We start from the raw sequence: 26083 nt of genomic DNA on the forward strand, positions 1-26083 counted from the left end.
AAAGTGGACCATTTCCTTACACCACACACAAAAATAGACTCCAAATGGTTGAAAGACCTAAACGTGAGACAGGAGTCCATCAAAATCCTAAAGGAGAACACAGGCAGCAACCTCTTCGACCTCAGCCGCAGCAACTTCTTCCTAGAAACATCGTCAAAGACAAGGGAAGCAAGGGCAAAAATGAACTATTGGGACTTCATCAAGATAAAAAGCTTTTGCACAGCAAAAGAAACAGCCCACAAAACCAAAAGACAACCGACAGAATGGGAGAAAATATTTGCAAATGACATATCAGATAAAGGGCTAGTATCCAAAATCTATAAAGAACTTATCAAACTCAACACCCAAAGAACAAATAATCCAATCAAGAAATGGGCAGGAGACATGAACAGACATTTTTCCAAAGAAGACATCCAAATGGCCAACAGACACATGAAAAAGTGCTCAACATCGCTCGGCATCAGGGAAATCCAAATCAAAACCTCACTGAGATACCACCTCACACCAGTCAGAATGGCTAAAATTAACAAGTCAGGAAATGACAGATGTTGGCGGGGATGCGGAGAAAGGGGAACCCTCCTACACTGTTGGTGGGAATGCAAGCTGGTGCAACCCCTCTGGAAAACAGTATGGAGGTTCCTCAAAGAGTTGAAATTAGAGCTACCATAGGATCCAGCAATTAGGGATCGAAGGGGTACGTGCACCCCAATGTTTATAGCAGCAATGTCCACAATAGCCAAACTGTGGAAAGAGCCAAGATGTCCATCAACAGATGAATGGATAAAGAAGATGTGGTATATATACACAATGGAATATTATGCAGCCATCAAAAGGAATGAGATCTTGCCATTTGCAACGACGTGGATGGAATTGGAGGGTGTTATTGAAATGTCAATCAGAGAAAGACATGTATCATATGACCTCACTGATATGAGGAATTCTTAATCTCAGGAAACAAACTGAGGGTTGCTGGAGTGGTGGGGGATGGGAGGGATGGGGTGGCTGGGTGATAGTCATTGGGGAGGGTATGTGCTATGGTGAGAGCTGTGAATTGTGCAAACTGTTGAATCACAGATCTGTACTTCTGAAACAAATAATGCAATATATGTTAAAAAAAAAAAAAGAAGATGATAGCAGGAGGGGAAGAATGAAGGGGAGTAAGTCGGAGGGGCAGATGAACCATGAGAGAGGATGGACTCTGAAAAACAAACTGAGTGTTCTAGAGGGGAGGGGGTGGGGGGATGGGTTAGCCTGGTGATGGGTATTAAAGAGGACACATTCTGCGTGGAGCACTGGGTGTTATGCACAAAGGATGAATCATGGAACACTACATCAAAAACTAATGATGTAATGTATGGCGATTAACATAACAATATAAAATTTAAAAAAAAACAAAACAAACAAAAAAACTCCCAGATTATTACAATAAATCCTATTACCTACACTTTCATTTTATTACTAAGCTTTCCTTTCCTGAACTTAAAGACAGGAGAGCATTATTTCCTAAATGACCAAGAGAATAAGTAATATATTCAACCCTACCTTGAAAATCTAAAATTCATAGCAGGCCCCTGAAGCTTATGTATCTTGACAGAATGGTTGCGAGAATTATGGAAGTTAACTAGGAATGCAAACAAGTAATGAGGTTTTATTAAAGTACAAAAGCAAAAAGCAAACAAGTGTACCTCTCTGAACATATATTTGCATGCCTTTATCTCCATCCCTAATGCCAGCATTCTATTCCTGGCCTTTTATTTTAAATGGTCTCCCACATCCATATTTGTCTCCCCTCCATTCGGTTTTCCATAGAGCAGCCAGAGTGATCTTTTTAAAAATTCTCATGTTTTATCACAATAAAAAAGATGGTAAAATGTAAAAAACAAGAAAATAAAAAAAAATAAAAATACAAATATGATAGTACAAAATACGAGATTCAAAACCGGTTCAATACCTCCCCATCAATCTCCGGGTTAAGCATGAATACTTTCTTAAAGATCTCGCATGCCCAGGAGGACCAGGCTTACTTCCTCATCACCATCAGTTCCACCTTCCTCCTTCCTTTCTGTTCTGCTGACTCACAAGCTTTCTTTCTATTTCTCAAATAAGCCCCTTCATATCTCAGAGCCTCTGGACAGGCTAATCCCTCTGCCAAATATGCTCACCCCTGCCCAATCTCCACACATTTCCCTTCTTTCCCCCACACTGACTTGACAGTTCCCACTTACTTTAGAGTTCATCTAAAATATCTATTACACATGGCAGCCTTCAGTACCCCTCGCCGCCCCCCCTCTGCCATATTCCTTCGGATGAGGTATGGATCTCATAGCACCAAATTTTTCACGTTTTATAGCACTTACAACCTACAGTTAAATAATTCAACTAGTAGAGATAAATACAACTGCTGAGATAAAAATCTCAGGACCAGAGACTTCATCTGTTTTATTCCATGCTCATTTTATTCATAGTGGTATCTCCTGTGGCTAAATAATGTACTGAACATTGGAGACACTCGATACATAGTGATTTACTGATTCCTCTCTCAGGGTCAAAAACACGGTTAATGGGTGCCTGGAGAAAGGCAATATGAGGTGCATAGGACAGTCTCTTTACTCCTTAAAGTTCTGAAACAGAACACAAAGTGAGGAGCTCCTTTTGCCTCTCTAAATCTCTATTTAATGCTAATACCAAAAAAAAAAAAAAAAATGCAATGAATATCCCAAATATGTGGGCCGGCAATGAGATTTATATAAATTGCTTCACTGGTTCCATCTTTGCAAAGGAGTGTGCAGCTCAGCATCAGTAATGCAAAAAACACACCCAAATCAATTAAGGATTTCTGTAAAAGAGCATTAGATTGGCATATATGCCCTTAATTCAAGTAAAAGATTCACCATTTCATTTGTTGTGAAATTCAGCAAATCACATCACTTCCCAGGGTTTGTTTTCTCTAAAGACACTGAGAGCTTTAAGAGTCCATGATTATATTACCTGAATACCCATTAGAGCATGTGCAACACACACACACACACACACACACACACACACACACACACACACAGTACAGGGAAACTGAGAAGAAAATCAAAATATTTGACAAAAGAGGGAGTCATGAATATATTTCATTTTAACTAAAATCATACAAATCTTTCAACATAAGACCTTGCATCACTTGCCAAGTGATATTAATGTGGCTTTTGTCTTTAATAAAATATTACAACACTGCAACAGTTATGGTGTCCAGTTTCTTTTAAATAGCATGACAACTAAAGACATTTGTGAACAAATCTGAATGCAGAGTACTTCAAGACTTTTCCACCAATATTTTGTTAGTTGTCTTCTGCACACCTGAATCAACTGCAATCTATCAACTAGCTTGAGTAAAATTCCAAAGCAAATGCCTTAGTTTTTACAGAAACTACCTTGCCATCATTCTCATGCTTCTTCCAACTATGTAAGAGTAAATTAAGTGATGATTATAATAAAAAGTGTAACTGGGATACATGGGTTCAGAAACAAATACTACTTTTTTTTTTTAACATAACTGATTATCTTTCTCCTCTAAATCACACATGTTAAGATCACACCAGGGACCAAGTACATCAGATTTTGACAGGACCCAGGCATAGAAGTGGACAGAAGTACTAGAGAGTGGTCTCTTCGCCTAGCTTTAATACTAGGGGCATGAGTCAGTATGTCTTCAAAAGGGAATGGAGAATACTGGCTAACTAAATTAAGTTAAAGAGAACTGCTACTACAGTAGTCCAGAACTGGGACCATGCCAAAAATAACTTAAAATTTTGTTTGACAATAACCACATACAAAAGTAAGTAGAGGGTGATTAAGTGATATGTTATAATTTAAAAGGATTAAATAAGGCGGCTACACTTAAAACAAATCTTAATGAATGTAACTGTAAAGGGAGAAAGAAAGGAATGAGCAAAAGAAGGGAATGAGCATGGTATATGCAAGGGTCACCATGTAGTAGACTTGCTTGACTATAGAAGTGGGTAGCTGTTTGGCAGTAAAGGTAATCTTCACATTCTTGGCAGAGTACTTTCCTGGAAAAGGTCTTTTATATCAAAATGATAAAGGTAAAAACTGATTTTCCCATAGAAACAATCTTATAATAAATGTTATATTCCTGATGCCACACTATTTTTTCTCAGAAATGACTACTAAGACCTTATTTGAAAACAGTAAGAATGGCACTGTATACTGCATAGTGTGTACATGCTTAAGGGATATTTTTAAAGGCTTTTTAAAGATATATTAATCAATAAAGGAAATATAATAACCAATCACATAAATTTATAAAAATATATATTAATCTCCTATATATGAGTTCTTTTATCCTCTATGTAAAAAAAAATACGCATTTTTGAAAAAAAAAACTTTACTATAGTAAAATTCCTAGTTTTTCTGGATAGATTTTAACAAGCAAGGATCTTTGAGAAGGTTTTGAGAAAAGTCTTACTCCAGTAGAGGGCTATTGATCAACGGATCCACAGACATTTTTTGCTGAAAGCAGGTGGTGTGCTAAAGAAGAATCCCTTCTTCCCTGAGCCATTGAATCAGGCAGTAACTTCCCCCTCATAATTCCCTATTAGAAAGGATATACTCTTTATAATACATAAACCTTTACTTGTTTCCATCATTTAGGAGCCCTTGAGGGAACACTTTGTTACAGTGTCAAAAGCTTCAGCCTGAAATTGAATTTGAGATTTTTTTTTAAATTTTTTATTGTTATGTTAATCACCAGAATTTGAGATTTTTAAGGCAAAGAATTATAAACTTGCTTCTAAATCCTTTAAAAGAATCACCCTTCTTGCAACCTCAATTTACTCATAAATACGTTACCATAACCACCTCTCTAGAACACCTTTGTTTCCCTTTTAAAATTACTTTTAAAATCAAATTATAAGGATAAGTATAATGGAATATTTTTTTCACAGCATTCCTGAACCTGCATGAAATTTATTATTATTCTCTACCATAATCCTCAAATATATATAGAAAATTCCTCTTTTATAAGAGCTAAATTAGCAACCACACAAAGAAACAAGTCTCACTGCTTGATGGTTACAAACCTGTCTGCTCCCTTCACTGGCTGCACCTCTTCCCAGTTGCGGTGCGGGAGGGTGGGGTGGGAGTGGGGAGGCCAAATGTGCACATCTCTTTTCTAGTTGCACTTTCAGTGACTTCCTGACAATAGCTTAAAATCAACCACGGTGGGAATATTTACACTTCAGAAAACTTACAGTAGACTTCTAAAACTACAAATTTATTGTTTTCCGCATTCTATAAAGAACAGCAGTCATTGGGATAATCAAATAAAAATTTTTAAGTTTTCACTGATAGAAGACTTAACCATCAAAAAAAGATTAGTCTACTAAATGTCTTTTATGTCTGAAATGAAGCATTCTTTCTGACCACATAGAAATATAAGAGGTCTAAAAACTTTATTATCATCTTATTCTAAGACCTCCTACTAGTAAAATAACAGACTAGAAAAGTACTTTAATTCCTAAGTAAATTAAATCTAATTAGCAACATTAGACACTATAAGAAATAAGTCCCCAAATGGTACTCAAAATGTAAGGTATGACGGACTATATGAGGGCATGTTTTGAGGACAAGGTATGACTGGAAAAATAAAAACAAACCAAGACTAGTACCAAACTCACCAGGGAGTCTTAGTACTTTAGAACTTCAAGGGATCTGAAATAATTACAAGTCCCTATCACTGCAGCGCCAGGCTTCAATTACTTATTCTAGATTATATAGCTAGTGAGATCAAGGCTTTGTTTAAAAAAATAAATCAGGGTTCTTTATTTTCAATCCACTGTTTTCTTTACCTTAATAAGAACACAAAACTTCCTGACTCAAAGTTACAAACAAATTGGAAGAAATGGGAGAAAAATGTTAGATATGCAGTTTTATATAACCATATTAAAGGAAATGGTATTTAGTGAACTATAACACTACATAAGAAGTCCAGTTCTATATCCTGTGTCCCAATGCTTCAAAGAAGTTAAATATCCAGATGTTCTAAAGGATGTGGCTCCCATACAGTGAAGAACTTAAAAGAAACACACATAAAGCACATTCACCTATTTTAGAGATTAAGTATAAGGAACACAGAGTGGGAAGCCTTAAACAAACTACAGGAAAGGAAAAAAAATAAATAACCTGGGGCTAAGTGTCCATCCTCTTAGGTAAGTATTGAAAAATTAAAGTAATGCTGCTAACTATTTTAATAAACAAGATTTCTAGTAAAATGTACCTGACAAATGAAACATTCCTAGACTCAATAATGAAATATATTAAAATTCTGTGGGAAAAAAGGTAACATGTAAGTCATAAATGGTAACTCAATCAACAAGAATTTATTGACTATCATTCACTATTTCATCATGTACAAAACACTCTATTATTTTCCAGGATGACTTTCCAAAGACATAAAGGGATAGTGGCTGCCTATACAAAACAGGTCATTTGTAGTTGAAAAAAAAAAATGATTCTTAAATTTATATGTTCCTAAGAACGTAAAAAACAGAGAAACAGGAAAATTCAGTTTAAAATAAGCCATCTTAAAGATCTTTATTGCCCATTACCAAATGTTTCTATCTCTGGCTATAAAAGTAATAATACTCCCATTTTGTAAAGTGTGATTTCCTTCTTTTGATTTTCAGCATCAGTTATAATCAGCCAGAAATCCACAATCCAAAGACCAGTTAATATTTTAGTGTATTTCCTATTAGTCTCTTTGCTATGCATGCATATTGACAGTTTTTTACATAGCCAAAATCATACACTATATTGCATGATTTTTATTCTAAAATATTTCCTACTTAACAACACTTCCTAAATATTGTAATGATTACACAACTATTTCAGGGGTCAGAAAACTTGTTCTCTAATGAGCCAAAGAGCAACTATTTTAGGCTTTGCAGACAACACTGTCTGGGGTCACAACTAGTCAAATCTACCACTGTAGCACAAAAGCAGCCATGGACAAAATGCAAACTAGTGTGACTGCCCAATAAAATTGTATTTACAAAAATTGACTACAGTACACTCCATTTAATAATAAAATTACAAATAACCTAATTTAATAATGGGGAAAAGATCTGAACAGACATCCTCTAAAGAAGCTATACAAATGACTTATAAGCATATGAAAAGATGCTCAATATCATTACCTATCAGGCAAATGCATATCAAAACCATAATGACATATCAGTTCACACCCACTAGGATGGCTGTAATCCAAAAGACAGGTTAAAATCACGGGGCACCTGGCTGGCTCAGTCAGAAGATCATGTGATTCTTGATCTCAAGGTCATGAGTTCAAGCCCCATGTGGGGTAGAGAGATTACTTAAATAAATAAAACTTGAAGGAAAAAAAAAGACAGACAAGTATACACGAGAATGTGAAGAAAACGGAACCCTCATACAGTGTTGGTGAAAATATGCAGCCACTCTGAAAAACAATTTTAAGTTCCTCAAAGGTTAAAGAGTTACTACACGACATAGAAATTCTACTCCTATATATCCAAGAGAAATGAAAACATAAGTCCACAGAAAAACTTGTATTTGAATGTTCATAGTAACATTCTTCATAATATCCAAAAGGTGGAAACAATCCCATGTCCACCAACTGATGAACCCACACGTCCACCAACAGATGGATAAACAAAACGTGGTTTATGCCCATACGATGAAATATTATTCAGCAGTAAGAAAGAATAAATAATAACACTTGCTACAACATGGATAAACCTTGAAAACATCACACTGAGTAAAAGAAGTCAGTTACAAAAGAACACATAATGTATTATTTCCTTCATATAAAATGTCCAGAATTAGCAAAACCATAGAAAGTAGATAAGTGGTTGCCTAGAGCTAGAAACTTTGGGGGGAATGTAGGGAGTAAATGAAAAGTGGATACTAGGTTTCTCATGGAATCATTAAAATGTTCTTAAATTGTAATGAAGGGTGCACAACTCTATAAATATATTAAAAGCCACTGAGACTTTAAGTGGGTAAACTGTATGGTATATGAATTATATAACTATACAATTAACAACCCTTGGTCTATTCTACATATGCAAAAACATTAACTTATTGCCCCTTCTTTTAAATACTTAATGGTTCCTGTTTTTGCTATATTGTAGTAAATATGACAATAATCATCTTTCTAGTTAAAGTCAGTTTTAAGCTAAGTTTTCAAATGGCAAAGAATGTAAAATGGCAAAAGAGTATATACAACTTTACTGTTGCAAATGTCCATTATGTGATGTGCTTGCCTTTTGGACAAGTCTAGGAACACAGGATCTATTACTTCTATAGCAAAAATGGTTAGTGAGAAAAATGGTTAAACTTTCAGAACATATCCCCCATCGTTCCAGGAACAGTGCTATCGTTAGTATCACAACCACTGAAAATTGAAACCTATCCAGCCATACCTCCTCCTCCTGCCATGGGAAAACCCTTTAGGAAGAACCCAGTGGCATTAGAATGTATCTCCCTTCTGCTAATCTTGGGGTTAACCGGAACAGGGATGAACATAGTTGCCACATTTCACACTTTTGAAAGCAACAAGGTTCCTTGATCACTTGTATCTCCTTATTGTTTCAACCACACTAATCTTATTCCCCTTCTCAGAACTTTGCTCTTTCCTAACATGTCCTTCATCCCTCTGTCTATCCCACTATTCTTTCTTGAAGACCAGTTTTTTTTTTATTTTTTATTTTTATTTTATTATGTTATGTTAATCACCATACATGACATCATTAGTTCTTGATGTAGTGTTCCATGATTCATTGTTTGTGCATAACACCCAGTGCTCCATGCAGAACGTGCCCTCTTTAATACCCATCACCAGGCTAACCCATCCCCCACCCCCTCCCCTCTAGAACCCTCAGTTTGTTTCTCAGAGTCCATCGTCTCTCATGGTTCGTCTCCCCCTCCGATTCCCCCCCCTTCATTCTTGAAGGCCAGTTTTAACCTTAATCCACATGAGGTCTTCATTAGCTACTCTGGTCCATTCTACCTGTAGATAAAAATTGTTCTCAGTACCACACAAATGACTACTTTATTTCTCTCCATTTTATGTGCTTTAATATTGTCTCCACCTGTTCCTTCCCCCCAAAAATAGAAGAAACTAAGACAAGGTCAAAGAATCTGTGTATATATATCCTAGGAAGGTAATATATAACAAAAATTAACAGTAACAGCCAAGTTAACACTCACTGAACATTTACTATGTACTAGATCCTGTGGTGTGTGACATGCACTACTCCTCTAGATAAACATTACAACAACCCCATGGGATAATTATCCCATTTTACTGATGCAGAGACTGAGACACAGAAAGTCAAGTAACTTGCTGAAAAGACCACTTGTTGGTTGACAAATACTTCAGGAAATGGACATCATCTCATTTGCCCCTCACAATTCTAAGTTTGCTACAAGTATTACCATTATTATTTTACACATTGTTAAGAAATTTTAAGTACACTGTAACTCAATGGCACAGGCAGAATTATTATACAAATCTCCCAGGACTCTCGGTCTTATGCATAATATCTTATTTGAAGAGAAAAATACATAGGTTATCTCAGATTCAACCCCTAAAGCTCCAACCTAGTTCACACCCAGGCTCTACCACAGAGAAGTCAAGAGCGCTCTATGAAGGTTTCCATCCCCAAATTGCTACTAGAGTAACAGGTACTAATGTTAACACAAGGTGTTATCATTACAAAGTACTCTCTCACATGTGATACATTGAGAGAGGGCATTTAACCCTAACAACCTGATAAGTAGATATCGGTTATCACCAGACTCCAAGAATTTATGTGTTATGCCCATTCAAGACCATACAGCTTAATAAATAATAGCACAAAAGCTGAAAATCAGGACTTCAGACTCTAAGTCTATCTTTTTCTTCCTGTTATGTCTCAAAATTAGCATTTCATTTTATGCTGATACTCTGTAACTGTTTCCTCAGGGTAAGGAATAAATATGAACACTAGAACTGAGTGGTTCTAAATCTTTTCTGGATTCATAGGCCCTTTTAAAAATGAAATCTATAACCACTCAAAAGGGAAAGAAACAGTTCTGTGTACATTTTCAGGACCTCATGGGCCCCTACACAAGACTGTGACTCGAAAGACAGCGGCAATACTGTAGCTCTCCTGTTGTCTGCTCCGGAATACACAACAGACCGCACAGAACAAGGACTGAAGTGGTACTCAAACGATTGTAAACAGACCTAATTTTCTTTATACTAGCATTGAAAACAGGGAGACTCTGTAAGACGTACCTTTTAGTAGTAATAGAAAAAAACCAACATAGAACAAAAATAAAGTCATTCACAGAGATGGCACTATCAATTACTGAGCCTTACTGAATGCCAGGGGCTTTTATTTCATACCACTTTTAGCCTGAAAACAGCCTCAAAAGTAACTTCATTATTATCAATCTTTTATGAATGAGTAAGCTACGGTTCAAAAGAAGCTGATTAATTTGTCCAAAATCTTAAGGCCAATGAGAAAGCAAAGATATAAATTCAGATCAGTCTAGGATGGAAGAAATCTGACTTTTCCTGCCATACCTAAATATTCAGCTTGATAGCATACAATGTTACCAAAGGGGGAAAAACCAAAAACAGAACAATTTATTACATGAAATGTAAAGAAAAAGTGGTTTGGGGGAACCAAAAACAGGGAAAGCATTGCAATGAGAGGTTAAAAAAAAAAAAAAAAAGTGGGGGAAACTAAATGAAAAATCTAGATCATAATATATTTTCTGGTAGGGAAGGGAGGAAGAACACTAGACTGCTAAGAACAATCTGATTCTAATTCTTACTCTGCCCCAACTCACTGGATAATCTTGGACTAACCATTTAATCTTTCTGTACCTTAGCTTCCTCCTCTGTTGTGAAATTATAAATGTCAGAGGGCATTAAAAACTTAAATTTCTAAATTCCTTCACAATTTTCAAAATTATTATTTTCATTACATTCCACTGATCAGGGATTTTGTTTTATTCACTGCAGTACCTGCAGCACCTGGTTGGTACAAAGGAAGCACAAAATATTAGTTGAATGGATAGATGAATTTGATGCCAACAATACCCCTGTGAGGAACACAGAACAGGGCAGATATTACTATGCTTCTAACACATATAAGAAAAACCAAGATTCAAAAAGTTTAAAATATGTGCTCATAGTTCCAGAGCTAAGTAGTAGAGAAGAATGCAAACTGAAGTCTCTTATTACTAGTTCAAAGTTCTTTCCAGGTCTAAAATTTCTTATATTTCAACATATACTTAGGCAGTCAGACACATCTATAATGAACTCCTATTCCCACCTTTCCAAAGGGCAAAAAAAAAGTCATTAGGATGATGTTACTATAGAAAGTAGCAAATGACTGACTCAGAATGAGTTGCCTGAAAAAATGAATACCTAATACTCAGTAACATTATATATATGAAATAAAGGAGATAAAATCCTATTTCTGAACTGTGATTATACTTTATTTTTTGTGTTCCAAAGCTACTCTACACTTGTAATTAAGGCTGGCTACTCTGCAAATGTCTGCTGTTAATACTAAGGGAGAAGGAACTCAAATTTATCTCTACAAGTAAGGTCATTATTCAAACCATAAACATTACTGCAGGCTTCCCCAATGACCTGAGGTTGAGGAACTAACCTCCTACTCTAAAGCTTAGGATTATAACTGACTTACAGATGAAAAGTCCTGACAGGGTAGCCTCAGCAGGAAACATCTATGTACACAGAGATAAAAATGCAGTAAAAGCCCCAGGGCAAAGTTCTATTCTCCAAGATTCTCAAAAGTACAAGATTGTATTTCAAGAACCTAAGTAGGGAAGAACAGGGGGTTAGCTGAAAATTAACACCTTCCGATTTAAAGGTGTTCTCATAGCCATGGCATGTAGCTTCCTGCCTTGAGGCTACAGGCTAGTAGGAAAATCTTTGTGTGTAGTGGGTAGAAAAATCTTTTAATCAAAAAAAATTTCAAACTCATCTAAACATAAAATCCTTTCTTTCAAAAATTAAGTCATTTCTGTATATAAAATGGCTACCCCCAAAAATCGAGTAGTTTAAATACAATGTTATAGACCAAAATATTGTGTCATAGAGGAGGCAGTATATAAGTGGGTTTTATAAAGTAAGAATTTTAGTATATCTCACAAAAATTTCTTAAAGCAAACTCATCAAAATATACTTCTGAAAATATATAAACTGAATATTCTCCACTGATTGATGCTCCTTTGGTTTCCTCTCCCACTGAGGGGACTTCTATAAGGTATGTGTCAAAAGTACTGAAACTATTTCCATGGCACTCAAATAAAACAGAGTATCTGGGTAAGAGGTGAAAAAAAATATTCTCAGTAAGTGAGGTAAAAGTCACATGACTGGACCCTGAGGAAGAAACTGACATTCAGACTGAGAGAACAGGGTTTAATCAAGATAAACATTCTGTAAATGTAAAGGCTAAATTTAAAGAAGTACAGGTTTTCAGAGCTCTAGTTCTATAATTTGAGAGTTATCTCACAATCATCTACTGTTTTACTTACCTTTTAATAATTAATAATAATTATTTCCCTCTCCCATTTAAAAGTCATTTTCCTTACTGGTATAAACAACATATTTAAATTTTTCTGCATCAGTGACCTTACCTAGTGGCAAACTGAATGAGTGCATTTTGAAGAGTCTGCCTAATTTCAAGAAGAAAAGATTCATCATCACTTAGTGTATAATACCAATACTGGACATAATCCCTCAAAGAAAACTGGATAACCTAAAACAAAAATATTGGGAAAAAACACAGCTTTTTAGGATTTAAAAAGTATCAGCAGCAAACTAAAACCTGAAAGGATTATTTACCAATTTATATTTACTCTCTACATACTAAATTATGATTAAAAAAAAAACTGCCTTCATTACAAAAGAACTGATATGCTAAAAAACCATTTCAAAAAATTTTAAGTTATTTTGGTGTCCCAATTCACCCACTGCCCAAATTTTTTAAAAATTAGAGTTATCTATGGTCACCCCCTACCCATATTTGAGGTAAGACAGAGCTTGCAAAAAAAATAAATTTTCAATGCTATAATATAATGAAGAGTTTTAATTAGCTTGATGGAATGAGGTGCAAAATAATGCCAACTGACCCTAATTCTCAAAAAGAAACCACTTTTCCAAGATTATATCATCAGATTTGTTGCAAATTACAAAAAAAAATGGAGTTCACTTAAATCTAGTAACTTTGATACTGCCAAGAGTATTAAATCAGTCAATACATCAAATAATACAACTAGATGTATATTATTTTTGAAAATCAGATAAACTAAATATGGGTTTAACTATAAAAGAAATGTTAGCATTTTAAAGAACACATTATAATAATCATATAATCAAACATCAATTAAAACTATCTGGAGGGAGAATAATTTTTAATTCTAATTTTTTAAGATTTCTGAATCAAATCAGGTATATCCATTTAAAAAACTATAATACAAATTGTCTGATTTGCCAAAACACTAAGCTTATTCATCAGCTAAAGAGCATTTTAACTTTAAAATAATTCAAAACGTTATCAAATAGGTCAGCAAAAACTTTTTTATTAAATGCAAATTCAAACAAAAGGCTTTAATACTACATAAACCACTTCATTATAAATGATTTCATAAATAAGGCAGTATCTTTAAGTGCAGAATCCAAGAGCAGCATTACAGCGAATTTCCAGCATATTACATAAATAGCAAAAATTATTTCCTGGTATTTTCTTTCTTTTTTGTTTTTTTCATTTCCTTGTATTTTCAAAAGAAATATACTTTACAACACAATATAAGGAATTCAAATACCACATACGAAAACTCACTTGCTGGAGAGGCTCATCAATTATATTGGCACCTGTCAATCTTCTATCAATCTTTATAGTCCTGGCTTCTCGTTTCATTTCTTCTAAGCACTTAAAGGAAATCACAACATTTTACTGCATAGTTTCTTGATTTAAAATCTGTATAGTTTACCTCTAACTTGCAACTTCCCTGTCATTTCAAGTCAGTCAGTAACCTTATTTCTCAATGCTCTGATACAAACCAAACACTATTTCTCAAGTTAACGGAGCTAGACACCCAGGAAAAAAAAAATCTACTGTTATCCTCAAAAGTTTAGTAAAATTGGAAAATATCATTTAGAATGTGAGAAAACTCAAAATGTAAGATATATTGTTGTATTTCAATGAAACTTTAAAACCATAAGTTAGTGTTTCAGGTGAATCAAATTAATAATTGTCTTTATTAAACTCTCCTCCTCTTCTCCCTTCCCCCTCCCAGCCCAAAACAGTATAGCAGGTGCCAAATAATTTTTTTTAATTAATTTTATTTAGGGACAATTTTTAGCAACAAAAGAAAATGAATTTCTCTATTTCTCTGTAGTGTTCAGTAAGATCAGTGGCCTGGAAATAAAGTGAAAAGTAGTGGGACACTCTTCAATTAAAAATACAAGCAAACAAACACCAAAACAAACAAACCAAAAAAAGCACAAATATATATATATATATTATATATATATATAAAAAACACACACTTCAAATTATAACATGTAACCTCCAAGAATAGGGTGAAATTCTTTTATTTCAGTAATTTAAAGTAATACTGTATATTACTATGTCTGCATCTCCTACATCTTAGCACATAACGGACAGGTTAAACTGTAAAGATGAGATACTGGCAGTAACTCCGGATCACTTTCTGTTTTCATACAAGATGAAACAAACCATCCCAATACCACAAGAACCGAACAATGCAAATCTAAAGCCTACCTATAGTACCAAATTCTAATTTTACTTATAGATTATGGTATTAAAAAATGGAAAAAATGCCAACATTCAAGATGATATAAATATAATTGGGCCTAAATTATTAAAATTTTTAGATACTGCACAGCCTAACAGCAAGCTGTATTTTTCAAGTCAGTTAAAAAAGAACACCCATTTTCTTTTCTCTGGTTTCTATGCAATTCATTTCATTTCAAATTTTGAAATCCTATGTCAAGATAGTAGGAAGACGCCCCAAATTTCTATCTTTTCCTAAAATATGCATTCCCACTCTTAACATCTAACACTATAAAAGTTTTCAAAGTAATCTTTTAAAATGTATTTTCTAAGCATGATCAGAAAGTGTCCCGTAAGTTTATACTGAGCATTAGTGAATTATAGGAACATCTGCCAAGCCATATACAGATGATCACATTACCATCATTTCATAGCACAAGACTTTGAGGTTTTACATTCCTTTACCCTATTTACCTTAGGAATCCCAGTTGACGTTGGAGGAAGAAATGAGTGTTCACACTGCTCTAGGTACTTCTCTGAGTTTGTTTTTCCAAACAGGAGAGTAACCACAAAACCCCTGGGGAATAAAAAATTCAATTATAGAAACAAAAACAAAATTCTTTTATAACTTAACACATCTATTAACCAAAGATATTTTTCAGATTTAATAGATGGTTTATCACTCACTAAAAAATCAGCTTCTGACTTCAAGTAATTGACTGTTATGTTCTGAAGTTTAAAACAACTATAAACATTCTGTGAACTTCTACAAGAATACCTTTCAAAGTTTTCATATAAATATGTTTCATAAAGAATCCCAGGCAACAAGTTCAAACTTTTGGAAAATCAGACCTTGCTAAATAAGTAGGCTAGGTAACCAAGGATGAAGACAAGTGAGATCTAAATCTATAGCTAAAATCACACATTTCTATAGTTCTATTAACTAATTAATGTGAGATAGTAATGTAACTTGCCATTATGGAAACAGAATAAACAATTAAAGGCCAAAGAAGAAAAAAAAGATATAGTTTATAATCAGACTGGAATTTAAAAATACATATAAATACATTCCAAAGACTAAGTATTTTTAAAACAATTATAAAGTTGAGGTAAGATAAAAACTGGCTTGAAACTGTTTTACTCTAAGTATTGACTAAATGCTATCAATATTTCCTATATTTAAAATTTACCAGTTAAATCAAAGAACCACTAAGTAGACAGGAAATCCATAATAGAAAAACATCAAATTCTAACTTTATAATAATCTTACAGTAATCTTACAACAATTCAACCGCTGTTGTGACAAGAAGGGAACTATGAAAAATTAAATATGGATCAGCCTCAACTACTAAAAGGAAGGTTCTCAAAGTCCTCTGCTTTTTGTGGCTATCTGCTGTTCTTTAGTACAAGCACCACAAAAGCTAAAAGATGAGTTGAGAAAACAAAGTCAAATCAGCCCATGTTATCAATTCTGTTTTTGTTTCTTTTTAAAAAAGCTGGCCTTGGAACTGTCAATAAATTTAATCTGTCTTGCATCTGATATTATTACTAAGAATCAAGTTGGCCCCATATTTCAGTTATATCTAGTGATAAGCAGATTTACAGACATAATTAAATGCTTATATTAACTATTTATTTCTAAAATTATCATCATGAGACAGACTGACAAAACACTAACCTTTGTCCAAAGAATGATAGCAGGAAAGTAAACTAAGGAACAGCCTAATCTTACAAAGCACCTGTTTCAGCCTTGAGGTTTAAGTAAAAACAGGTGCTACAAGTGACTGCATCATGCAACCTAACAGAATTCCGTTAAATAACCCATAACACAGTATCAATAGTATCCCCCCAAAAAACACATAATACAAAAAACTCTAAGTGATTTTCCTTCCAAAAGTTATCTTTATAGTAGAAAATATGGAGTTAGCTTTGACTATCAGCAAAACATATACATTATCAACACTGTAGATGGATAACTGCAGAATTTTAAACAAAGGTGGTTTCCATAGGAATGTATCAATTGCTCTCAAACTTGCATTTTATATAAGGGAAAAAAAGTATCTTAAAAACTTAGACAATAAAAAACACACTAAAACCAAGAAATGATTATATGAAATGTAATTATTTTACTTGAGATTGATACTTAAAAGCCTGTATTTGCTCTTCCAATTCATAAGGCATTAAACTATACTAAGTTACATCAAAGAAAAAACAATCATTCTTTTCTAATTATAGCCAAAATAGGAAAGATTTCATTCAGGAACTATGGTACTCATTAACCATACCTGAGTAATCTAGAAATGCTTAATTAATCCCCTAAGAGAATTCTGGGAGGCTTTCTAGCACGTAAGTTGAAGACCCCCTACTATGGCAGTGAATTTCACTGAGATTAACAATCTTGAACAGAACATCAGACCAGAACATTTATGATATAGCATGAACTTGTAATTTCAGACCTTACCATGTGACTCTTAATATTACCTAAAAAGTTTTTAGTGATCCTAGCATGCCATCTAATATCCCATCTTATCTAAAAATTTTTACAGAACTTTAGAAGTATCTAAAATCAATTTTGATTACTCCCTGATAAATCTGCAGACTCAAAAAGAAATAAGAAAGGTTACCAAGACTTTGAAATGCATGGACTCCTCACCCTTCCCCTCTTCCAGAACTTTATATGGAGCACTTTAGTATGAGAAATAATTCTCCACCTCTCCAACTTCCAAGGGTTCCTAGGGCTCCTACTGACAAAGAAAGCTACAATTTCCTCCCTTTCAGAAATATTGGGAAATAGTCTGAAATCATTCTCTTTCACTTTTGCCCAGGGTTTATTCAATTCATGAAAGAAGAAATCTCTCCTTTTCAGAGAAACATCTCCTCAAAACAGCCTCCTTTCCAATCAGTAAAAGCAGCCATGACTCTGTGGGGAAGAGGCGCAACCGTACAGCTATGCAACCATTCTGCTCTGGTCTTCATTTGTGACAAAGAAGTGTAATTTAGGAAGCCCAGGGAGCTGCAGACCTATAGACTTCAATAATCTTAGTCAATAAAGATATTCGAAATTCCATTTATCTGGGCCTGCTGGCTTATTTCTAATTGTTTCAGTATCCAGTACCATATCTAAGCAATTATAATGACATGATTAAATCTAAAATAAATGCAGTTTTAGGGATAGTCCTTGAGGTAGCTGCTTGATTTCAATCTCACTTGTTTCACAAACAGTGGGTGCACTCCCTCTAAAATGGCCACACAGGATTTTCAAACCCTATCGTGAAAGAGGTGGGAGGTGGTAAGTACAATCAGAAACCACTCCTTGAGTGTCTCATATAGTCTTTCAGGCCACAGTTTATATATGCTATTCAACTCAGCTAAGTTCTCTAAACCTACAGGTTCCAAGAACTCCTCCAAATATTTGGATTCTCAAAAGAGTTTTTAAAAAGAACTCAAAGGTATTCATTCCACAAATAATTACATACCTTATATATACATACCTTATATATACATACATACATACACACAAGCATATATATAAATATATATAGTAACAACAAAATAGCTCAGTTAAGCTACCTTGGTTTGAGTATCTAAGTAACAAGCATCCACCTCTCTTTTCTCTACTTTTCTTAGATATACAATTCACATCTGAGCCAAATGCTCCACATACGGAGCTATACTAAATCATGACTGAAACCTCTCTTGTGAACGTTTATCAACTCAATGTAAAGCATAATCAAATAAACAATGAAAATAGCAAAACTCAGGTGTTTGAATTTTCTATAACAAAATGACAGCATTCCCTAAGGGAAATAATATTATTGTATGAAGTCTAATCAATGAAACAGTATCTTCTACTATACTATGTATAACTTGATGAACCATCTCAATTTAACTTAATCTCATTAATACTGTAATAAAAAATTTTCAACCTTAAAACATAACAACACCAAAAGGAATAAAAAAATCTTTAAAACTTTTCAAATTATACAAAAAAGTTTTATATCATCAAAAAATTTTTTGAAGATGACTATCCATATTTCTGGTACAAATAATCGCCACCACTTTTATTACATTGCATATCTTAATTTTATTTAACTTTGGTAAAAAAATAATTTGCAAAAATAGCATTCACAAATCATTCTACCATTTCTCATGGTCATTTTTTTTCTTCTTATTGAGGTTTCATGGTCATTTGTTTCAATTTCTAACAAGTGTATGACATTTGAATTATAAGATTATCATTGAGAATACTTACCCACCCACAAAGCAGAGGATATAAAAGGCCAAATAAAATATTACAAAGGGTCCAAAGGTTATTAGAGAAAGGACAATGCCAAGGCTTCCCCATCCCCATATGGATAGACTGGTCTGAAATAAAGAAAAGAAAAAAAAATGTTTAATAAATAAATGTCCATATGAATTAGAAAAGAACCAACAAAACTTTTACATAGTTTTACATTTCTCCTTTTAAACATATACAGTTATTGTTTCAGTAATTGTTACGTATTTACTTTTGAAAATGTTAACTACATTCTTAGAGATTTATCTCCAAGAAACAATATACAAAATTTTTATGCAGAAAGGTATTTAAGTACATCAGCAATGATTTTTTAAAAATGTAATGACAATGTAAATGCACAGCAAGCAATCATTACACAAATTGTTGAATGATATGCTGGCATGAGAAACGGTAAAAAAAAAAAAGTATTTATGAAAACATTTATATATAAAAAGTTAGGTAGAATACAAAGTTGTACTTGTTTAGAATATTTCATTTTAAAACCAAGTTCCAACAAAACTACAGCATAACAAGACATTTTTTAAAAATTAAAATTTCCAAGTAAGAAATCCACATCTCACCGAAAACTGTTTTTTACTCAAATTGTGTCCAGAAATTTGTATAATTATAATTGTACAACTTCCAAATTTCAATTACCAAAATATACCATGAGCCAAAAAACATCTCCAAAAATTTTGTCCTTAAAAATAAACAAAAACCCCTATTTTGTTTAGAATTATACTGTATTATATATTTAAAATACTCCTTTTATTGAAGGCAAACTGGATTTTAGCAATTTAAGTAATTATGAATAAATAAACGTATTCAATTCAACAAGTTCCTACATCCATTTGCCTTGTACTGTGAGGTCCACAAAGGAAGCATTTGTCCCATTCCTGCCATCAAGGAGCACAGAGAAGAATGTTTTACACGAATGAAACAATTAGACACTGAACCAAAAGAAAATAATAAAAAGCATTATAAGATCCTAAAGTGAACAAAATTAATGACCAGAAAACTATGGGATAGACAATAAGTTCTATGGATTACGAGAGAAAGGACTGTTTTATTTATTCACTCATTTGCCAGTCATTGACTGCTTTCTATGTGCTATAAGCACAAGGTGCTGGGGAAACCATAAGGAATCAAACATACCCTCACAAGGCTAAATGCTAGTAAGGAGAGAAAGACAAGCACACTCTGATAAATTTACAGACTTCTGTTAAGTTTACATTCCAGAAGGGGAAAAAAATAATAAATAAATTTATAGTTATATCAGATGGGGATAAGTGCTATGGAGAAAAAGAAAGTAACTATATGTGGTTGCTATGTAACTTATATATATATATATATGACTATATAAGAAGCTCTCAACCAGATGACATATGAACAGAAATCTTAGAATTTATTTAAGGAGAATTTATAATAATGAGTCTTCCTACCCCAAGTAATATTTTTCCATTGTTCTCTTTTATGTCACTCTGGGGAAGTTTTTGTAAATTTCTTCTTTTATATAAGACTGGTGCAATTCTTATTCATTTGTAATTTTACTATCCTTTTTCCTCATCCTGGCCATTTTTTTTTTAAGATTTTATTTATTTATTTGACAGAGAGAGAAAGACCACAATCAGGGGGAGCAGCCAAGGGAGAGGAAGAAGCAGGCTCCCCGCCAAGCAGGAAGCCCAATGTGAGGCTCCATCCCAGGACGCTGGGATCATGACTTGAGCTGAATGCAGCCGCTCAACGGACTGAGCCACCCAGGCGACCCCATCCTGGCCACTTTTTTTTTTTTTTTAAAGATTCTATTTATTCATTTGAGTCACAGAGATACAGAGAGAGAGAGCATGAGTTGGGGAGAGGCAGAGGGAGAGGGAGAAGCAGGCTTCCCAGCGAGCCAGGAGCCTGATGTGGGGCTTGATCCTGAGCCGAAGGCAGATGCTTAAACATCTGAGCCACCCAGGCACCCCTGATGGCTACTTTTTAACCAGAGGACAGAAAGCCCTGCTGATGAAGTTTCTGCTTTGCCCTCATGATTTCCCCCCTGAATTAGCTGGGGATACTAGTTCACCTACACAAGTGGTCTCTGACTCCTAAGAGCTGAAAGTAAGCCAGGGGGATTTCAAATAAAATACAGAGCAGTCGAATCCCTCTCACAATACTTCTGCTGAACACCCCAGTACCTGGATCCACATCACAGTACTGCCAGATACCCAACTATGTAAAACAGATGCTATTTCTCAAGATTCACTCAAAACCTTATCCACTGACTTCCCTGCAAAGAGTTCTCATAAACTCTCAGGAAAGCTGAAACCAGACTATGACCCAGATATTTCATTCAAACTACTTTCTTGAATGAGGTCTGACCTAATATTTGCAATATTATTCTTTCTTTACAAAGTTAGATTTATGCTTGCTAGCCAGTTTTTCAAAGCTAAACAACTTACCGTTTAGATATATTAAGAGGTTTTAAAAATGAACCAAGCAGCTACCGCTGTAGATAAAGGAAGAGAACATAAGAAATGTAATATTTCTTCTTCTGTTTGAATCATACCTCTCACAATTAAAAAAATTTTCAAAGAAGAATCACAATTAGTTAATATGGGGAAGATTATTAAATGTAGCAGTTAGTTAACATGGGGAGCTGCTTGAATGTCTAAAACCCAAGTTTTCACAATCTTATCTCCTCTCATTTGAAAATGGCAGCAAAATGATCAAAACACAAATTTTTATTCATTCAATAAATACTTGTCAATACCTACTACAATGTGCCAGGTACTAAAGATCTAGCATAAACAAAACAGACATTACTGTTATATTTTTTAAAAAAATCTAAAAAAAGAAGCCCTTTCTTTAATTTTGAGAGAAATTTTTATATTCCATAGACTAATAAAATTACACATTTTCAATCAAGCAAGTCAGGTGTTCATTTGCTTTGTAGTTAATCATGATCCTGGAGTCCCGGGATCGAGTCCCACATCGGGCTCCCTGCTCAGCAGGGAGTCTGCTTCTCCCTCTGACTCTCCTCCCTCTCATGCTCTCTGTCTCTCATTCTCTCTCTCTCTCAAATAAATAAATAAAATCTTTAAAAAAAAATTGAGTTCTAGTTATTTCCTAAGATGATACAAGATGATAAAATTTAGGATCATTCTGGACCACATGAGACTTTCTACAAATTCTAACAGTTATTAATTACCTCAAAAGTTGACCTAACGTGGAAGCCAAAAAATAGAAATAAACCTCTATTGCAGTGATTTACATTAAAATAATACTTGATATATTATCATTTTCTTCTCTAAATACAATAATCAATGTTAAAAATATCCTTGCTATTGATTTCCTAGAACCACTGACCCACCAACTGGGCACTGGAAGAAACCTTCGAACATCATCTACTCCGGTACTTTTTAAACTTTAAAAGAATCTTAAATGCAGACTCTTAAAATGCAGATGCTAATCCATTATGTCTGTGGTTCTTTCATTTCCAACAAGCTATCAGAACTGTTTAGAACTTAAGACAACTATGTATTTATAATTCCCCTTAAATTAATCTCTAGGTCCACAAAACCTTATTCACAAACTCCAAAACCTAAAAAGCTTTGAGAACCAAAACTATACAAAACATTCTACATAGTTTACCTCATTTATTTCTCAGAACAACTTACTAAGTAATCTTAAGCTAGGATAGCATAGTGCCCAAACAATATGGACTCTGGAGTTAGACTGAGTGCAAATCTTACCTTTACTATTTATCAGTTAGATAACCACTACACGCCTTAATTTCCTCAACTATGTCATTTGTCTGTTGTGGGGAGTAAATAAATGAGTCCAATGTCTAGTGTTCATTAGTGTTCTTAGTTTAGTAACAAAGAAACTAGAAACTAAGGCACAGAGAAGCTTAAAAAAAACTCCCTAAGGTCATGCAAGCTAATAAGTATAAGAGTGAGATTTGATCCTAGGCAAATCCCAACTCCTTATTAAACCTTAAAATTTGTCACTGACAACTGCCTGAAGTTATATTACATTAAGAAAAAAATGCTAAAATCATTGAGTGCTTTCTTTTATCCAAATATTATTCAGTTTTTTAATATGCCTCCCAAGAAATCAGTCAGAAAATGACTTGTAATGAATGTAATAAATCCCTGGTCTGAATATGAAGTATATAATTTTTATTATTAGACAATCAACTTAACCATGTATATCCCACATAAATAATGGAAAGAATTTCAGTTTCAAAGGGTGTCAATTTATTAGCATGTCCTGACACCTGTATGTATCAGTTTGGCCTTGAGCATAGGGACATGCAAAAATAAAAAATGACCCCTGCTGCCAAGATGCTTAAGAACCAAGAAATGACAATACAAAGGATCATATATACCTCCTGACAAAAGAAAGCAAGTAGAAATAATTTACCTTGTAATATTTTATGCCTATCAAGTCCTACTGACATTTATCTTACTTGATCCTCACCACATACTTTTATGATAGGGAAGGTAGCATAATATGGTACTAAAAATAAAAAGTTAGGAAATTATAGGTTCCAGTTTGCCACTAACATTCTGTGTAACTTCTGCAAAATCACTCGTTGATCCAGAATTCCCATTAAGCAGGCTCTCAAGTCAAGTCTAGCTATAGCAGACTGGTTAAGTAACTGTGCTCGTATGACACAGCTATTTCGATGCAAAGCCAGACCTAGAGTCTCCTGGCTGCAGGTGGAGAATGGAGCTAAGTGGAAACAGCTATTTTAGATCACATAAAAAAAACACATTGTCAGAGCTCCCACAAAATGAACATTGAACTCTGATGTGTCAACAGAATGGGTCAACCACACTCAGAGTTATAATGACCTGGTGTATGTGAACACATTATGTGGCACAGGGCAGCCAGACAGTGTTGAGAATCTTAAAATTGATACTACTTCAGTGCCAACTTGGGTCATAGAAATCATATGAGTTTAACAACAAAAATAAGTACCCAAAAGAAGACTGGCCTTATTACAACTATAAACTGTTTTCCTCCCACCTTATTCCACTTACAGTAAGTTGGAAGTTCTTCTCCAAGTAATTTCAATGGCATATACTCCTGATACGGAATCTGTCTCATTCAACATTATATAATAATTTAACCAAAGCCTGGTACAAAGAAGCTGCTCACTAAAAATGGAAATATTTAATTTACTAACTAGAGAAATGAAATGGAGGGAATGGAAAGAAGGGGGGGAGGAAGGAGAGGACAGGGGGAAGGGGAAATGGCAAGACAAGGAAAAGGTCTAGGAAAAGTGACAACGAAAAGGACCTAAATTGAAGTGTTCCTCCACCACCCACCTCATGGCTTCAGGCAGAGCTATACATTCCTTCCAGTACAACCCATACCAAATTCCCACCCACAAAAAAAAAAAGTCACCCAAAAATCTGGACCTTGTTCTTCCATGAAACTGATGAACAAAAAAGTGTTCTTGTGGCTGTCTCAATACATGCTGACAGCAACCCACATCATTACTTCCTTTATGGGGAGGAAACCACAGAAGAGCATCCACACAGGGATCATCAGTACATTTGCTGGGGCAACTGGTCCCAAACCCCTCTTTTCATACAAGAGAATAAAGATCCTCTTCTACTCACTCCTATTTAAGATGCCTAGCATATTCTTGGGAGGATGATTAAAGACTACTGTGATAGGGTGTTTTCAATTCCACTGTTGAGCCAGGAAAGTTGGAGGGCCTGTGGAAAGGGTAGACACCTCAATCAATGACCCTCGTCTCCAAGATGGCTAACTGCCCAGCTGGCAAAAATAACAGCTACTAGATACCAGGAGAGTTTCTCCTACCTCTTCCAACTGGGGGTATGTATTTTGAGTTCTTTGATAAGAATCCTCTTCCTTACAACAGGAGTGTATTGTTCAACTGTTATACAATTTGAAGAATGAATTATGTACATGTATATAGTTGACAACCTGAACAAATCCTTCACTTTTTATTAGAGCAGTAGTAGTTATAAAAGGTCATAGACTACATACAGTTACACACAATTAGGACTCCTAGCATCTAATGACAAATATAAGCTGCAATAAATTAGTGTTTTTTAAACTAGATACTATCAATTACAAAATACCTTACACAGTTTGAAAACAATAGCAGGAACATTCATAATATGCATTTATTTATTCAGGATACCAACTAAGCTAGGCTGCAGACCTCCTTCTCATTCCCACAGCCCATACATTGGGAATCACTGAATTGGGGTCTTCAAATAACTACAGTATTGATAAAAAAACAAAAGATGGTATTTATTCAGCACTTTCTCTTACACAGGAAAAATCATAAAAGTATCTAAAATGTGGATGGGACAGTATAGCAAAGAATAGTCTTAATAGGCTTCCAATAAATACTCAAAGCCTCAAATTGAAAAACTGCTTTATCAAGCTTTCCTGAATTTGTTAAAAGGTCTAGTAGATACCCAAGCCTGAATTAAATTAACCAAAAGAGCTTTTCAGAGACAACATATTTCTAGGTATACATATTGTTTTGGAGCCTATATAATGTAATAAATAACTCAATAAATTAAAGATATCTAAATAATAAATAAGCCTCCAATCTCCATCAAAAAGAAAGAAAACAGATTCTTTTCCTAATGCTCCCATTTGACAAATGAAAGTCTATCTTTAATTTGTTTATGAATGAGACTGACATATATATCTGTACGTACATATGACGTGTGTATAAATGTGTTTGTGTATATACATATATACATACATATATTTGACATACAAAAAGGAAAAGTACTCCCTTAAAAATAACTGATTAAAGCAAAAGTTCTAAAGCTACCAAAGAATAAGACAGTTAAATTTCTAATTACATGCTACTAGAATCCAACAAGATATCAGAACAGAAAATACCAATCCTGTGTATTTTGCAAATTGTATTTTTTTATCAGCATATTTA

At 34.2% G+C, this 26083-nt stretch overlaps 1 protein-coding gene across 5 annotated transcripts in view; it reads right to left on the bottom strand.

The window, feature by feature from the left end:
* Positions 1-26083, bottom strand: part of SNX13 (sorting nexin 13) — a 133164-nt gene that overhangs the window by 68727 nt on the left and 38354 nt on the right. For 4 of the 5 annotated variants that reach the window (XM_027573209.1, XM_027573210.1, XM_027573208.1 and 1 more), the window contains 4 exons: positions 19123-19235; positions 15345-15447; positions 13914-14003; positions 12709-12830 (listed from right to left, as the gene is read on the bottom strand). In XM_027573209.1, coding sequence (XP_027429010.1) covers positions 12709-12830; positions 13914-14003; positions 15345-15447; positions 19123-19235 — 428 coding nt within the window. Of the gene's footprint in view, positions 1-3991; positions 4059-12708; positions 12831-13913; positions 14004-15344; positions 15448-19122; positions 19236-26083 lie in introns of those variants that run through there. The other variant, XM_027573212.1, reaches the window with a different exon arrangement.

Source organism: Zalophus californianus, chromosome 12 (assembly GCF_009762305.2).
Source record: "Zalophus californianus isolate mZalCal1 chromosome 12, mZalCal1.pri.v2, whole genome shotgun sequence".
NCBI classification, from domain to species: domain Eukaryota; kingdom Metazoa; phylum Chordata; class Mammalia; order Carnivora; family Otariidae; genus Zalophus; species Zalophus californianus.